At 48.2% G+C, this 17183-nt stretch overlaps 1 protein-coding gene across 1 annotated transcript in view; it reads right to left on the bottom strand.

Annotated features, from left to right (window-relative positions):
• The window catches only part of DNAH3 (dynein axonemal heavy chain 3), a 952415-nt gene that overhangs the window by 590928 nt on the left and 344304 nt on the right, over positions 1-17183 (bottom strand). The window contains exon 10 of the mRNA XM_063934423.1: positions 10250-10429. Coding sequence (XP_063790493.1) covers positions 10250-10429 — 180 coding nt within the window. The remainder of the gene's footprint in view (positions 1-10249; positions 10430-17183) is intronic.

The following is a 17183-nucleotide window of genomic DNA, read 5'->3' as shown; positions in this document are numbered from 1 at the left end:
AACGTAAGTATGCCGGGGAGGGCCTGATTTAGATGTAGTCTCTAATGCCTACACAGATGCATTTTTTAAAGCAACGGAACTGCAAGGCAACACAAGTGTAGCAGCCGCTGAGAAAATAACAGAGATGCCTACCGGTGCCATCGCAACATCTCATCATGGTCAATACAAAGACTTTTCTGTTTACATATGGGATTGTCCAAATGACAAAGAGAAACTGATGCAGAGACGCAGGCAATGTACAGGTATATGCCGAAGCCACAATGCACATGCGCAGCGACTGAACAGTGATAGCACACACACAGAGATTTATTCCCAAAGTAAGAGACAAAAAGTCAGCATTTGTGGGATGTAACAGGGGATGACTAGAAACATTCTGGCGTGTTGGGACCATTTTATGGTAGTTCCCTAGTCAGCGACTGAGAAATCATTCACAGCTGTAGAGGCCCTGGTGTCTTAGATGAGCTGCTCAGTCTGAAACAGCAAAGCACTTGTCAGACATCCGACGGTGCGACCGATGTTCCCACTTATGTATGTGAAACATCGGCAGTGGGCATCTCAGAGGCTCATTCAGGTGTGGCTGGAGTTGCTATCACTGCTGACACCTCCTGCTGCAGTAGTGATCCGACCTGCATCCTGGAATACAACACTGTATCTCTCTCCCACCATCAGACAGCTTAAGGCACCTATGGCGCTGCACAAGCCGCCCGTCGTAGAGGTCAGGAAATCTCCGTCCTACGATGGAGATCCCTGACCTCTTCCCACCCCCTAAATGGCGGCGACATGCCTCCGTTTTCACCGTCGCCACCCTCTCCCTGCCCCACACATGGCAGCAGACTGGCAATCGCTTACAATCTACTGCCGTCCTGCTTCCAACGGTGAAGAACCCATTCGCACACGTGCAGAACGGGTCCTGCGCAAAGTAGCGAATATCGGTACTCTGCGCATGATAGAGCATGTGCAACCAAGCGTGAAGTAATTAGCATATTTTTGCAAGTACCCTTAGAACGAAATCACAGCTCCAAATCAGGCCTTCAGATTTGAAGAAAAAGCCCTCAGCAGATAAAGGGTGTTTTCACCATGTCTACGTACAGTACTGTCTACACACTAGTGATGAGCGCCTGAAATTTTTCGGGTTTTGTGTTTTGGTTTTGGGTTCGGTTCCGCGGCCGTGTTTTGGGTTCGACCGCGTTTTGGCAAAACCTCACCGAATTTTTTTTGTCGGATTCGGGTGTGTTTTGGATTCGGGTGTTTTTTTCAAAAAACCATAAAAAACAGCTTAAATCATAGAATTTGGGGGTCATTTTGATCCCAAAGTATTATTAACCTCAAAAACCATAATTTCCACTTATTTTCAGTCTATTCTGAATACCTCACACCTCACAATATTATTTTTAGTCCTAAAATTTGCACCGAGGTCGCTGTGTGAGTAAGATAAGCGACCCTAGTGGCCGACACAAACACCGGGCCCATCTAGGAGTGGCACTGCAGTGTCACGCAGGATGTCCCTTCCAAAAAACCCTCCCCAAACAGCACATGACGCAAAGAAAAAAGGAGGCGCAATGAGGTAGCTGTGTGAGTAAGATTAGCGACCCTAGTGGCCGACACAAACACCGGGCCCATCTAGGAGTGGCACTGCAGTGTCACGCAGGATGTCCCTTCCAAAAAACCCTCCCCAAACAGCACATGACGCAAAGAAAAAAAGAGGCGCAATGAGGTAGCTGACTGTGTGAGTAAGATAAGCGACCCTAGTGGCCGACACGAACACCGGGCCCATCTAGGAGTGGCACTGCAGTGTCACGCAGGATGGCCCTTCCAAAAAACCCTCCCCAAACAGCACATGACGCAAAGAAAAAAAGAGGCGCAATGAGGTAGCTGACTGTGTGAGTAAGATAAGCGACCCTAGTGGCCGACACAAACACCGGGCCCATCTAGGAGTGGCACTGCAGTGTCACGCAGGATGGCCCTTCCAAAAAACCCTCCCCAAACAGCACATGACGCAAAGAAAAAAAGAGGCGCAATGAGGTAGCTGACTGTGTGAGTAAGATAAGCGACCCTAGTGGCCGACACAAACACCGGGCCCATCTAGGAGTGGCACTGCAGTGTCACGCAGGATGTCCCTTCCAAAAAACCCTCCCCAAACAGCACATGACGCAAAGAAAAAAAGAGGCGCAATGAGGTAGCTGACTGTGTGAGTAAGATAAGCGACCCTAGTGGCCGACACAAACACCGGGCCCATCTAGGAGTGGCACTGCAGTGTCACGCAGGATGTCCCTTCCAAATAACCCTCCCCAAACAGCACATGACGCAAAGAAAAAAAGAGGCGCAATGAGGTAGCTGTGTGAGTAAGATTAGCGACCCTAGTGGCCGACACAAACACCGGGCCCATCTAGGAGTGGCACTGCAGTGTCACGCAGGATGTCCCTTCCAAAAAACCCTCCCCAAACAGCACATGACGCAAAGAAAAAAAGAGGCGCAATGAGGTAGCTGACTGTGTGAGTAAGATAAGCGACCCTAGTGGCCGACACAAACACCGGGCCCATCTAGGAGTGGCACTGCAGTGTCACGCAGGATGGCCCTTCCAAAAAACCCTCCCCAAACAGCACATGACGCAAAGAAAAAAAGAGGCGCAATGAGGTAGCTGACTGTGTGAGTAAGATAAGCGACCCTAGTGGCCGACACAAACACCGGGCCCATCTAGGAGTGGCACTGCAGTGTCACGCAGGATGGCCCTTCCAAAAAACCCTCCCCAAACAGCACATGACGCAAAAAAAAAAAAGAGGCGCAATGAGGTAGCTGACTGTGTGAGTAAGATAAGCGACCCTAGTGGCCGACACAAACACCGGGCCCATCTAGGAGTGGCACTGCAGTGTCACGTAGGATGGCCCTTCCAAAAAACCCTCCCCAAACAGCACATGACGCAAAGAAAAATAAAAGAAAAAAGAGGTGCAAGATGGAATTGTCCTTGGGCCCTCCCACCCACCCTTATGTTGTATAAACAAAACAGGACATGCACACTTTAACCAACCCATCATTTCAGTGACAGGGTCTGCCACACGACTGTGACTGATATGACGGGTTGGTTTGGACCCCCCCCAAAAAAGAAGCAATTAATCTCTCCTTGCACAAACTGGCTCTACAGAGGCAAGATGTCCACCTCATCATCATCCTCCGATATATCACCGGGTACATCCCCCTCCTCACAGATTATCAATTCGTCCCCACTGGAATCCACCATCTCAGCTTCCTGTGTACTTTGTGGAGGCAATTGCTGCTGGTCAATGTCTCCGCGGAGGAATTGATTATAATTCATTTTAATGAACATCATCTTCTCCACATTTTCTGGATGTAACCTCGTACGCCGATTGCTGACAAGGTGAGCGGCGGCACTAAACACTCTTTCGGAGTACACACTTGTGGGAGGGCAACTTAGGTAGAATAAAGCCAGTTTGTGCAAGGGCCTCCAAATTGCCTCTTTTTCCTGCCAGTATAAGTACGGACTGTGTGACGTGCCTACTTGGATGCGGTCACTCATATAATCCTCCACCATTCTTTCAATGGGGAGAGAATCATATGCAGTGACAGTAGACGACATGTCCGTAATCGTTGTCAGGTCCTTCAGTCCGGACCAGATGTCAGCATCAGCAGTCGCTCCAGACTGCCCTGCATCACCGCCAGCGGGTGGGCTCGGAATTCTGAGCCTTTTCCTCGCACCCCCAGTTGCGGGAGAATGTGAAGGAGGAGATGTTGACAGGTCGCGTTCCGCTTGACTTGACAATTTTCTCACCAGCAGGTCTTTCAACCCCAGCAGACTTGTGTCTGCCGGAAAGAGAGATCCAAGGTAGGCTTTAAATCTAGGATCGAGCATGGTGGCCAAAATGTAGTGCTCTGATTTCAACAGATTGACCACCCGTGAATCCTTGTTAAGCGAATTAAGGGCTCCATCCACAAGTCCCACATGCCTAGCGGAATCGCTCCGTGTTAGCTCCTCCTTCAATGTCTCCAGCTTCTTCTGCAAAAGCCTGATGAGGGGAATGACCTGACTCAGGCTGGCAGTGTCTGAACTGACTTCACGTGTGGCAAGTTCAAAGGGCATCAGAACCTTGCACAACGTTGAAATCATTCTCCACTGCGCTTGAGACAGGTGCATTCCACCTCCTATATCGTGCTCAATTGTATAGGCTTGAATGGCCTTTTGCTGCTCCTCCAACCTCTGAAGCATATAGAGGGTTGAATTCCACCTCGTTACCACTTCTTGCTTCAGATGATGGCAGGGCAGGTTCAGTAGTTTTTGGTGGTGCTCCAGTCTTCTGTACGTGGTGCCTGTACGCCGAAAGTGTCCCGCAATTCTTCTGGCCACCGACAGCATCTCTTGCACGCCCCTGTCATTTTTTAAATAATTCTGCACCACCAAATTCAAGGTATGTGCATAACATGGGACGTGCTGGAATTTGCCCATATTTAATGCACACACAATATTGCTGGCGTTGTCCGATGCCACAAATCCACAGGAGAGTCCAATTGGGGTAAGCCATTCCGCGATGATCTTCCTCAGTTGCCGTAAGAGGTTTTCAGCTGTGTGCGTATTCTGGAAACCGGTGATACAAAGCGTAGCCTGCCTAGGAAAGAGTTGGCGTTTGCGAGATGCTGCTACTGGTGCCGCCGCTGCTGTTCTTGCGGCGGGAGTCCATACATCTACCCAGTGGGCTGTCACAGTCATATAGTCCTGACCCTGCCCTGCTCCACTTGTCCACATGTCCGTGGTTAAGTGGACATTGGGTACAGCTGCATTTTTTAGGACACTGGTGACTCTTTTTCTGAGGTCTGTGTACATTTTCGGTATCGCCTGCCTAGAGAAATGGAACCTAGATGGTATTTGGTACCGGGGACACAGTACCTCCAACAAGTCTCTAGTTGGCTCTGCAGTAATGATGGATACCGGAACCACGTTTCTCACCACCCAGGATGCCAAGGCCTCAGTTATCCGCTTTGCAGTAGGATGACTGCTGTGATATTTCATCTTCCTCGCAAAGGACTGTTGGACAGTCAATTGCTTGGTGGAAGTAGTAAAAGTGGTCTTACGACTTCCCCTCTGGGATGACCATCGACTCCCAGCAGCAACAACAGCAGCGCCAGCAGCAGTAGGCGTTACACGCAAGGATGCATCGGAGGAATCCCAGGCAGGAGAGGAATCGTCAGAATTGCCAGTGACATGGCCTGCAGGACTATTGGCATTCCTGGGGAAGGAGGAAATTGACACTGAGGGAGTTGGTGGGGTGGTTTGCGTGAGCTTGGTTACAAGAGGAAGGGATTTACTGGTCAGTGGACTGCTTCCGCTGTCACCCAAAGTTTTTGAACTTGTCACTGACTTATTATGAATGCGCTGCAGGTGACGTATAAGGGAGGATGTTCCGAGGTGGTTAACGTCCTTACCCCTACTTATTACAGCTTGACAAAGGGAACACACGGCTTGACACCTGTTGTCCGCATTTCTGTTGAAATAGTTCCACACCGAAGAGCTGATTTTTTTGGTATTTTCACCAGGCATGTCAACGGCCATATTCCTCCCACGGACAACAGGTGTCTCCCCGGGTGCCTGACTTAAACAAACCACCTCACCATCAGAATCCTCCTGGTCAATTTCCTCCCCAGCGCCAGCAACACCCATATCCTCCTCATCCTGGTGTACTTCAACACTGACATCTTCAATCTGACTATCAGGAACTGGACTGCGGGTGCTCCTTCCAGCACTTGCAGGGGGCGTGCAAATGGTGGAAGGCGCATGCTCTTCACGTCCAGTGTTGGGAAGGTCAGGCATCGCAACCGACACAATTGGACTCTCCTTGTGGATTTGGGATTTCGAAGAATGCACAGTTCTTTGCGGTGCTACTGCTTTTGCCAGCTTGAGTCTTTTCATTTTTCTAGCGAGAGGCTGAGTGCCTCCATCCTCATGTGAAGCTGAACCACTAGCCATGAACATAGGCCAGGGCCTCAGCCGTTCCTTGCCACTCCGTGTGGTAAATGGCATATTGGCAAGTTTACGCTTCTCCTCCGACAATTTTATTTTAGGTTTTGGAGTCCTTTTTTTACTGATATTTGGTGTTTTGGATTTGACATGCTCTGTACTATGACATTGGGCATCGGCCTTGGCAGACGACGTTGCTGGCATTTCATCGTCTCGGCCATGACTAGTGGCAGCAGCTTCAGCACGAGGTGGAAGTGGATCTTGATCTTTCCCTAATTTTGGAACCTCAACATTTTTTTTCTCCATATTTTAATAGGCACAACTAAAAGGCACCTCAGGTAAACAATGGAGATGGATGGATACTAGTATACAATTATGGACGGACTGCCGAGTGCCGACACAGAGGTAGCTACAGCCGTGGACTACCGTACTGTACTGTGTCTGCTGCTAATATAGACTGGTTGATAAAGAGATGTAGTATGTATGTATAAAGAAGAAAGAAAAAAAAACCACGGGTAGGTGGTATACAATTATGGACGGACTGCCGAGTGCCGACACAGAGGTAGCTACAGCCGTGGACTACCGTACTGTACTGTGTCTGCTGCTAATATAGACTGGTTGATAAAGAGATGTAGTATGTATGTATAAAGAAGAAAGAAAAAAAAACCACGGGTAGGTGGCATACAATTATGGACGGACTGCCGAGTGCCGACACAGAGGTAGCTACAGCCGTGGACTACCGTACTGTACTGTGTCTGCTGCTAATATAGACTGGTTGATAAAGAGATGTAGTATGTATGTATAAAGAAGAAAGAAAAAAAAACCACGGGTAGGTGGTATACAATTATGGATGGACTGCCGAGTGCCGACACAGAGGTAGCTACAGCCGTGGACTACTGTACTGTGTCTGCTGCTAATATAGACTGGTTGATAAAGAGATGTAGTATGTATGTATAAAGAAGAAAGAAAAAAAAACCACGGGTAGGTGGTATACAATTATGGACGGACTGCCGAGTGCCGACACAGAGGTAGCTACAGCCGTGGACTACCGTACTGTACTGTGTCTGCTGCTAATATAGACTGGATGATAATGAGATGCAGTATGTATAAAGAAGAAAGAAAAAAAAAACACGGGTAGGTGGTATACAATTATGGATGGACTGCCGAGTGCCGACACAGAGGTAGCTACAGCCGTGGACTACCGTACTGTACTGTGTCTGCTGCTAATATAGACTGGATGATAATGAGATGTAGTATGTATAAAGAAGAAAGAAAAAAAAACCACGGGTAGGTGGTATACAATTATGGATGGACTGCCGAGTGCCGACACAGAGGTAGCTACAGCCGTGGACTACCGTACTGTACTGTGTCTGCTGCTAATATAGACTGGTTGATAATGAAATGTAGTATGTATGTATAAAGAAGAAAGAAAAAAAAACCACGGGTAGGTGGTATACAATTATGGACGGACTGCCGAGTGCCGACACAGAGGTAGCTACAGCCGTGGACTACCGTACTGTACTGTGTCTGCTGCTAATATAGACTGGTTGATAATGAGATGTAGTATGTATGTATAAAGAAGAAAGAAAAAAAAACCACGGGTAGGTGGTATACAATTATGGACGGACTGCCGAGTGCCGACACAGAGGTAGCTACAGCCGTGGACTACCGTACTGTACTGTGTCTGCTGCTAATATAGACTGGATGATAATGAGATGTAGTATGTATAAAGAAGAAAGAAAAAAAAACCACGGGTAGGTGGTATACAATTATGGATGGACTGCCGAGTGCCGACACAGAGGTAGCTACAGCCGTGAACTACCGTACTGTGTCTGCTGCGACTGGATGATAAATAATGATATAAAAAATATATATATATCACTACTGCAGCCGGACAGGTATATATTATATAATGACGGACCTGCTGGACACTGTCTGTCAGCAGAATGAGTTTTTTATAGAATAAAAAAAAAACACCACACAAGTCACACGACGAGTGTTTAACTTTTTCAGGCAATCACAATATAGTATACTACTAACTATACTGGTGGTCAGTGTGGTCAGGTCACTGGTCAGTCACACTGGCAGTGGCACTCCTGCAGCAAAAGTGTGCACTGTTTAATTTTAATAATATGTACTCCTGGCTCCTGCTATAACCTATAACTGGCACTGCTCCCCAGTCTCCCCCACAATTATAAGCTGTGTGAGCACAGTCAGATATATACATAGATGATGCAGCACACTGGGCTGAGCAGTGCACACAGATATGGTATGTGACTGAGTCACTGTGTATCGTTTTTTTCAGGCAGAGAACGGATTATATTAAATAAAACTGCACTGTCTGGTGGTCACTGTGGTCAGTCACTAGTAAACTCTGCACTCTCTACAGTACTCCTAAGCTCCAGTAAATCAAGTGTCTCTGTCTCAAATCAATCTCACTCTCTCTCTTCTAATCTAAATGGAGAGGACGCCAGCCACGTCCTCTCCCTATCAATCTCAATGCACGTGTGAAAATGGCGGCGACGCGCGGCTCCTTATATAGAATCCGAGTCTCGCGATAGAATCCGAGCCTCGCGAGAATCCGACAGCGTCATGATGACGTTCGGGCGCGCTCGGGTTAACCGAGCAAGGCGGGAAGATCCGAGTCGCTCGGACCCGTGAGAAAAAACATGAAGTTCGGGCGGGTTCGGATTCAGAGGAACCGAACCCGCTCATCTCTACTACACACACAGTGTAATGGTGAATTCATTAAACAGATTTATGAGTGTATTTCTGTCTTATAAGAAACAGTATCTCCAGATATGATTACTGGAATACATTATTGTAGTTTTAAATCTGATTGCTATGTGTAGGAATGGGAAGGAATCGATTGTTTTCTCACTGTGAGGATATAGTGACAAATTGACAGCTACACAGCCAGGGTTGCTAAGCCTTTGTCTGGATCAACACTGATGGCACATATAACAATAGAGAAATATTGAAGCAGCTTCAAGATTTATAAGAAGAATGTCTAAGAATAGGGTACTTTGGGGGTAATTCCGAGTTGATCGCAGCAGCAAATAAGTTAGCAGTTGGGCAAAACCATGGGGGGTAATTCCAAGTTGATCGCAGCAGGAATTTTTCTAGCAGTTGGGCAAAACCATGTGCACTGCAGGGAGGCAGATATAACATGTGCAGAGAGAGTTAGATTTGGGTGTAGTGTGTTCAATCTGCAATCTAAAATGCAGTGTCAAAATAAAGCAGCCACCAGTATTTACCCTGCACAGAAACAAAATAACCCACCCAAATCTAACTCTCTCTGCACATGTTATATCTGCCTCCCCTGCACTGCACATGGTTTTGCCCAACTGCTAACAAAGTTCCTTCTGCGATCAACTCAGAATTACCCCCTTTATGTTCTATTGTCAGTTTTTGTAACTGAAACTACTGTATGTGATGTCCATGAAAAATAATTCTTTTTTTTAACAAAACACCTGCGTTGTAGCACTTAATATACACTCTGGGCCTGATTCAGAGTAGTACGCACACCCGATGCTTTGCATACTGTTCTGATTGCAGGCGGACTGTGCATGTGCAGGACGCTTGTTGCTCGCAGTGCCCCCAATCCACAGCATTACTGACATGTTGCAACCACTTGGAGGGCAGAGCGTTGATGGTGAAGGAGATCATTCTACAAAACGCGGGCGTGTCACCTACATTTTATAGGCGTGTCTTGGACAGGATCTGCGTCTTCCAATACATCCTGGATAGATCCTGGATAGATAGCCAATGTTATTGCAGATAATCCGATGCTGCAGCGTACTCTGACACAGCAGCGGATCACAGAAGTTGGAGGAGGTGTCTATACAAGACGTCTCCTGCAGTATTTGCATATTTACACACAGCAGCTACAACCACAGATTAATCAGCACAGTCTCATGAAGTGTCATTGGAGTCTATTCATGAAGCAGTGAAAATGGTGGAGAAGTGAGCCAGTGTTCAGTGTTTTCTCAATGCTGACTGGTTGCCACGGACTACTTCTCCACTGGCCCACTTCTCCACTCTTTTCACTGCTTCATGAAAAGACCCCATTGTTCCATCACATTGCAATTATGATGCACATTGGAACACAAAAAACGCTTGGCGCAAGCCAAGTCGCAGAGGAACTGGCACGTAGAGAATGCAACTGCGAATTACAGATGCGTGGCTGCATTCAGGTCTGAATGACCCCCATAGTGTATGAGGACGTATCTGTAAGTTGCACTTATACACATCCCTCTTGTATGTTAGACACTGCTTATGACATACTTTTGGAAGTCCTTCAGCACATCTGATTATCTCCTGGAAGCAGCGTTTTATCAAATTCCAGCATTCCTCCAGGACTGGATCAAAACATATTTTGGGTTCTTCAACTGCAAGCTTGATAATGAGAATTTGTGGGGTAAAGAATTTCATCTCATCATAAGTGTCTCCAAAATCGTTTCCATCCTGGCAAAATAGAAAGTGTTACTGAAAAACAACCACGTTACATAGTCGGATGAATGGCATCACTCCTGTTTATACTTGGACAGGATATTATAAGCTTCAAGCTTAATAAAGATAAATCTATTCCTGCATGTATCAGTCCTGAAGAGTTTGATAATTGCATCTAATAAGTATTCCCTCTTGTTCTAAATATGAATTCATTTATTACACAGCAAGAAAGTCCTTTCGGTTCTCCATGTAAAACTTGTTTAATGCTAATTTCCATTATTTTCCTTTTGGACAAATTCAATACACTGCATGATGCCAGTCAATGAATGCAAAGTTTATTTTTATATAACAATAAAAATTATAATCTATACAGAGAACTAAAAGGAAACTTTTCCACGACTGTGCTGCATGATGAATCCTGCACTGCTAGGAGTAGTGTTGGTGCACAGCAGGTGCCCGCTGTATGAAGAGCTACAGTACAGCATCAATCTGTCGATTCCATTTCTAACTGATAAAAAAGAAGCAAATTACTTTGAGCAAAACACGAACATCCCAAGATGTATAATTTTACAATAGAAACAATAGAACCCAATGTATTACTGAATGCAAACAGTGTACATTGGGCCTCATCCAGACCTGATCGCTCGCTAGGGTTTTTTTGCACTGCTGCGAGCAGATAGTCGCCACCCATAGGGGAGTGTATTTTCGCTTTGCAAGTGTGCGAATGTATGTGCAGCCGAGCAGTACAAAAAAGTTTTGTGCAGTTTCAGAGTTGCCCAGAACTTACTCAGCCGCTGCGATCACTTCAGCCTGTCCGGTCCCGGAATTGACGTCAGACACCCGCCCTGCAAACGCTTGGACATGCCTGCGTTTTTCCAAACACTCCCAGAAAATGGTCAGTTGACACCCACAAACGACTACTTCCTGTCAATCTCCATGCGATCGCCGGGGCGAATGGATTCTTCGCACAATCCATTGCACAGCAACGATCCGCTTTGTATTTGTACGACGTGCCTGCGCATTGCGGTGCATTCGCATGCGCAGCTCTGACCTGATCGCAGCGCAGCAAAATAATCTAGCGTGCGATCAGGTCTGAATGACCCTCATTGTTTTGTGTACAGTATGCAAATTTGTGCACACAAGAAAAGCATGCAACTATTTCCATGTGCAGATGTGGTGAGACAGGACAAGGGAGGGAATGGGTGTCAAACACAGGACATTGATGACAATGATGATTGTCGCCAGCCCCAGCTAGCCTCCTCTGATTGGCTGATTGTAGACTTCTTTCTGAAGCTTTTGTCATTGATCCTGTCTATATGATATAATTTTGTGGGTTTATTTTAGAATCAGTTTTATGCTACTTTCATTTTTTTATAAAACGGGAAGATTATAAGTGGTGTATTATAGAAGGCTTTAAGTTATAACAAACTTAAAGATGCCCACACACTAAAAAGACTTGCAGGGGGCGTGGCCTGGCTGCTGAGGGAAGCAGAGGCACAATAGGAGAGCTCCTGAGATTCGGGACTTAAATCTCCCTTAAGCATCCCAGATCAGAAACCCCTTGTTTAAACAGTGGCTCCCCTACCTTCACTGATCCCTCTGGTGTGCCCTGTCTGAGTTGCGGCATCGGGGAGCGGCTCGTGGAGCTCCCGTGGAGTGCGGCCTACAGGCAGCCATCAGACCGGGGCCTGGAGTTGTTTCCCGGGCCGGCGCACACCACCGGAGCTGCGGGCGGGTGACGCGGTCCCTTCCTCTGCCCCCGAGAACCTGAATCACCGCTGGACCTGACGAGGGGTGGTCTCCTGCTGCTTCTGACCCACCTTAGCGGTCGCGGATCATCGGAGCTGCCGGCGGCCGACGGAGTTGCGTGGCGCCCGGCGGCCATCTTGGAGGGGGCCTCTTGCCATCTGAGGATCTCCGGCCAGCTGTTGGGAACCGGGCGGTTGATGGTGGCGTGCTGCTGCCTCCTCTCCCCTGCTGCCTCGGCCTCTGGCTCTGACGCCGGGTCCCGGCTCTCGCGAACGGAAGTGCCGCGGCCGGGACTGGCAATCTCCTCTCTCCCCCGGCGGGTCTCTGCCTGAGGCGGCTGCTGCCTCCAGACCCCGGCCGACCCCTAAAGAACCTGAGGAGCACTGTATCTGTGCCTCGGGACGGCCCGGGCTGAGACCTACTCCCTCCTCCAGGGCTGGGGACTCAATTTCCGCAGTAAACGGCACATCCTTCCTGCGGCCCCTTGTGCAGACGCAACGCAGCCCGAAAGGCTCCAATCAACCCAGCAATCCACCTGTGGCTGCCCCCATCGGGAATGGGGACCCCTCCGCACCTGGTATCCAGCGCTGCGGCGGCCCGGAGACATCTATGAGGTGAGCTGCCTTTTTCTCACTGTATGCAGCGGCCATCTTAAAATCCTATATACAGGAAGGCACCCTATTGCTGATCACAGAAGCCTGTGGTGGGGTCTTTTAACAACCTGCCTGACCCCTCATGAAAATTCCACCCCCTGAGCATCTACAGAATTGCTTTGTACCGGGCCTTCCGCCCTCTGTATCTCCGGATACAGTGGACTGCCCTATCTCAATACAAACACTCATCGTGAAGTTACTGGGCTCCGACTGTCCCTGGGCCCTCGAGGAATAGGAGTCACCGCTGGCCGGGTCTCTAATTCTCCTTGTGTAGCCCCTCCGTGATGTCCATGTGAAACACCTTTATCTCTCTGCAAGGCATTGGGCTCTACCCCAACTTCTTCACAGTTTTTACGACACATTTATACATTGCCGCTCTGAAACATAGTGGTCATGTCTAACAGAAACCGTAAAGCTCCCCCGGGAGACTCCTCATCTTTCTTTGGCCCTAAACGGGGCAAAAATGTGAATCAGCACCCGGCTTCGCCTGGAACTCTGCAGGATGCGGGGTCCTCCCCGTCCAGATCTGACTCGGCTCTCACTGTTGATCCCGATCCCTATGACTCTCTGGTACAAAGGATTGCGACCACATTTAGAGTTGAGCTACGTGCAGCCACTCAGGAACTCAAAACGGAGATATCCTCCCTGGGCTCTCGCACTGACGCCTTAGAACGTAAGACCGATGATATCTGCAACTATCAGGATGTGGTTACTCAGGAAGTCTCGGAACTGAGGTCGGAAGTTGACTTCATGCGCGAACAAGTCGAGGACCTGGAGAATCGCTCGCGCAGAAACAATTTGCGAATACGCAACGTCCCAGAGTCGATAGATACACCTGCGCTGCCTGAGTATCTTCTGGGCCTATTTCAGCAACTACTCCCGGACCTCTTGGAAGACCAATTCTTGCTGGATAGAGCACATAGAGCCCTCCGTGCAAAAACAACCCTGGACCAACCCCCGAGAGACATTGTCCTCCGCATGCACTTCTTCCATATTAAAACAAAAGTGCTCAACGCTTGCCGGGGCACCCCTGCTATCCCTTACAAAGGTTCACACCTCCTCATTTTCCAGGATCTGGCCCCCTCCACACTCAAAAAACGAAGGGAAATGTTACCCGTCACTAAGGCCCTACGCAACCGCCAGATTCTGTACAGATGGGGATTTCCGTTTGCTCTACAGTTCACCTTCAACGGTCGGAATCATTCTGTGAAGAATCCTGATGATGGCTTGTCAGCTCTGAGACGACTGGGGCTCTTCTCGACTTCTCCTCCTGCATCATCCTCAGATTCCCCTGAGGGCCCGAAGACGAGATCACCCCCACGAGCCGAATGGTCGACCGCCCGCTGATTACGCTACTCGCTCTCAAGACTTTCAGGTTTTTGTTACAAGGACTTGTAGATTATCTTTTTCAGATTTAATGTTATAGAGATGTGGTTTGTTTCCTTGTTTATACTATAACTGTGCCTTTAGCCCCTTTTCCCTGCGCAGCGGCATGGGGCTCCCACCTTTTTACACCCTCACAGCCTGCCTTCCCGGCTCATTGCTTCACTGGCATTGTGATACTATCACACGAGTGCCCCGGGGTCACCCCATGCCGCTGCCCGGCGACACTATGATTGATTTTGTTGATGATAACTGTCCATCTCTATTACCTGCTACACGTTTATGTCCTTTTCGGTTCATATATTATACTGTGATAATTTAACCCGGCACGCTAGGGTATTGTTCGTCCCTTTGCTGGGCTCACTCCATTGCTGGAGTGGACCCTCCCTAGTCGGAATTCACTCAGACCCTATCTACAAGTTATTGGGGTTCCCCCCCTCTTGCCTTGCAGACTTCCCTCCCCGATGCCTGCGTTAATGACCCTCGTTCTAATGTTATTCTGGCTGGTTGACAGCTGGCACGCCTCTGTTTGCCTCTCGGCCTCACCCCCACAACACCCGGTCCGCCTCCTGTACGGATGTAGTCCTATAGTGGTGTTGTATGTCGTGTCCTTAAGACTGCGACCTTTTCCGGATACTCGGTTGGCCATACGGCCTCCGTTCCCCTGGTTTTTCACTCCTAACTTCTCCTGTCCCACTTATACCCCCCCTACCCAGCTTTGCACTGCACTCTGGGTGGTCAGACCTCCCTCAAGCCGAATCTTGCACTGGAACCCTTCATGACTCTTAATATTGTATCACTGAATGTCAACGGACTCAACTCCCCCCAAAAGCGAACCATGGCCATCCAATTTTTTAAAAAACAGAAAGCTGACATAATTCTTTTACAAGAAACACATTTTAAAACTGTACACCCCTCCTTGGCCTCGAGAGCATACCCTCAGGCCTTCTACTCCACAACCCCCCAAAAACGTAAAGGTACTGCTACATGCCTCACTTCATTACACTATTGAGAATTCTTTTTCAGACCCCAAGGGTCGCTTCAATATTGTTGTCCTACAACTTGGGGACTCCTTTTTAACTGTATCCTCGATTTACTCCCCTAATATGGAGCAGGGTGCCTTCCACAGCGATTTCCGCCCCCATTTTGATAAACTAGCAAAGGGACAGACGATAATTGGTGGGGACTTCAATGCCGTGCCAGATTTAGTGTGGGACCGTACTCAGTCTCGTATCCCTAGTCCATTGACAGTTAGGGAATCCAGATGATTAGCTGACTACATATCGTCCTCGGGATATTACGACGCCTGGAGGGTACTTCACGACGCCCAGACGCTCTTTATATAGCAAACTCCTGGCTCTCAAAGGCCAATTATACCAAATCTTATCTGCCAAAGCCGCTAAGACCATGCGCTGGTTACAACATAAGTTCTACTCTAAGGGTGACAAGGCTGACTCCCTATTAGCCTCCCGCTTACGCGCTCGCCAACAGAGGAACAGGATCCTAGCGCTAAAGGACCAACATCACAAACTGACTTATGATCCTCAGAAAATAGCCCACTGTTTCAAGGAATATTACCAGTCCCTGTATAACCTGCCTACTCCAGACGACTCCGCTAATCTGCAGGAGCGCATAGACAACTTCCTTTCTTCCTGCCCTCTTCCAGTACTGTCTAATCAACAGATAGATTTGCTCAATGCAGAGATCACTGCGGAGGAAATTGATCTTACAATTAAATCATTGAGGAATACCTCAGCTCCGGGTCCAGATGGTCTACCGGCTTTATATTATAAGACCCCGGCCCTGACAGTATTGTTCAATGCGATTCTAGCCGGGACACCCTTCGATGGCTCCACTACTAGAGCTGAAATAGTTGTCATACCTAAACCTGGACGCGATCTCACGGAATGTGGCAGCTATCGCCCAATTTCGCTGCTAAATTCTGATCTGAAATTATTTGCGAAAATACTTGCTAACCGTCTTGCGGGGATGATCTCCTCCCAGATTCATCCGGACTAGGTCGGGTTTATCCCTGGCAGACAGGCCTTTGACAACATTAGACGGGCGATAGATACCCTGCACTTTGCTGACTCATCTAGGATCCCCTCCCTGGCGATGGGGCTGGACGCTGAAAAAGCGTTTGACCGCATATCCTGGTTGTATATGGATTGCACCCTTCGACGCCTCGGTCTTTCGGGCCGTTTCCTCGCAGGCATAGAATCTCTTTACGCCTCCCCGTCAGCTTGTGTACTAGTGAATGGCCTACTGTCCCCTCCATTCTCGATTACAAATGGCACGAGACAGGGCTGCCCTTTGTCACCCTTAATTTTCGCTCTAATGATAGAACCTCTGGCGTCTGGGATCCGCAGCTGCCCGGATATCTCGGGGATCACAATAGGCTCCTCTCAGTACAAGATCTCCCTATATGCGGATGATATTTTACTTACTCTCTCGAACCCGCATATTTCTCTCCCAAACCTTTTCAAAATTATACAGGAGTTTGGTGTTATTTCCAATTTTAAAGTCAACGCTGCTAAGACAGAGGTATTGGACTTTCACCTACAAGCCCCGTTGAAAGCCTCCCTAGTTAGTAACTTCAAATTTGATTGGAAAAAATCTCGCTTGAAATACCTAGGCATATATCTCACCAGACAATATTCCCAAATATATGCAGCTAACTGGGTTGATTCACAGTATTACTGGTGATCTTCTGAGGTGGTCTGGTCAATTCATTTCATGGTCTGGCCGAGCCAATGCCCTGAAAATGAATGTCTTACCTCGCCTCTTGTACCTCTTTCAAGCGCTCCCGGTGCGGATCCCCTCACACGTGTTTTTAGATTTGCAGAAGAAATTCTCACGCTTTTTATGGTCAGGCAAAAGACCTCGTGTTCGACTCAAGACGCTGTATAACAGAGCCAGGGAGGGTGGACTTGGAGTGCCCAATATCAAATTGTATTTTTATGCAGCCCATTTATCCCAGGCCG

This window comes from Pseudophryne corroboree, chromosome 7 (assembly GCF_028390025.1).
Source record: "Pseudophryne corroboree isolate aPseCor3 chromosome 7, aPseCor3.hap2, whole genome shotgun sequence".
Lineage (NCBI taxonomy): Eukaryota > Metazoa > Chordata > Amphibia > Anura > Myobatrachidae > Pseudophryne > Pseudophryne corroboree.
The sequence above is the reverse complement of the archived record's forward strand: the minus strand, read 5'-3'. Positions and strand labels throughout refer to the sequence as shown.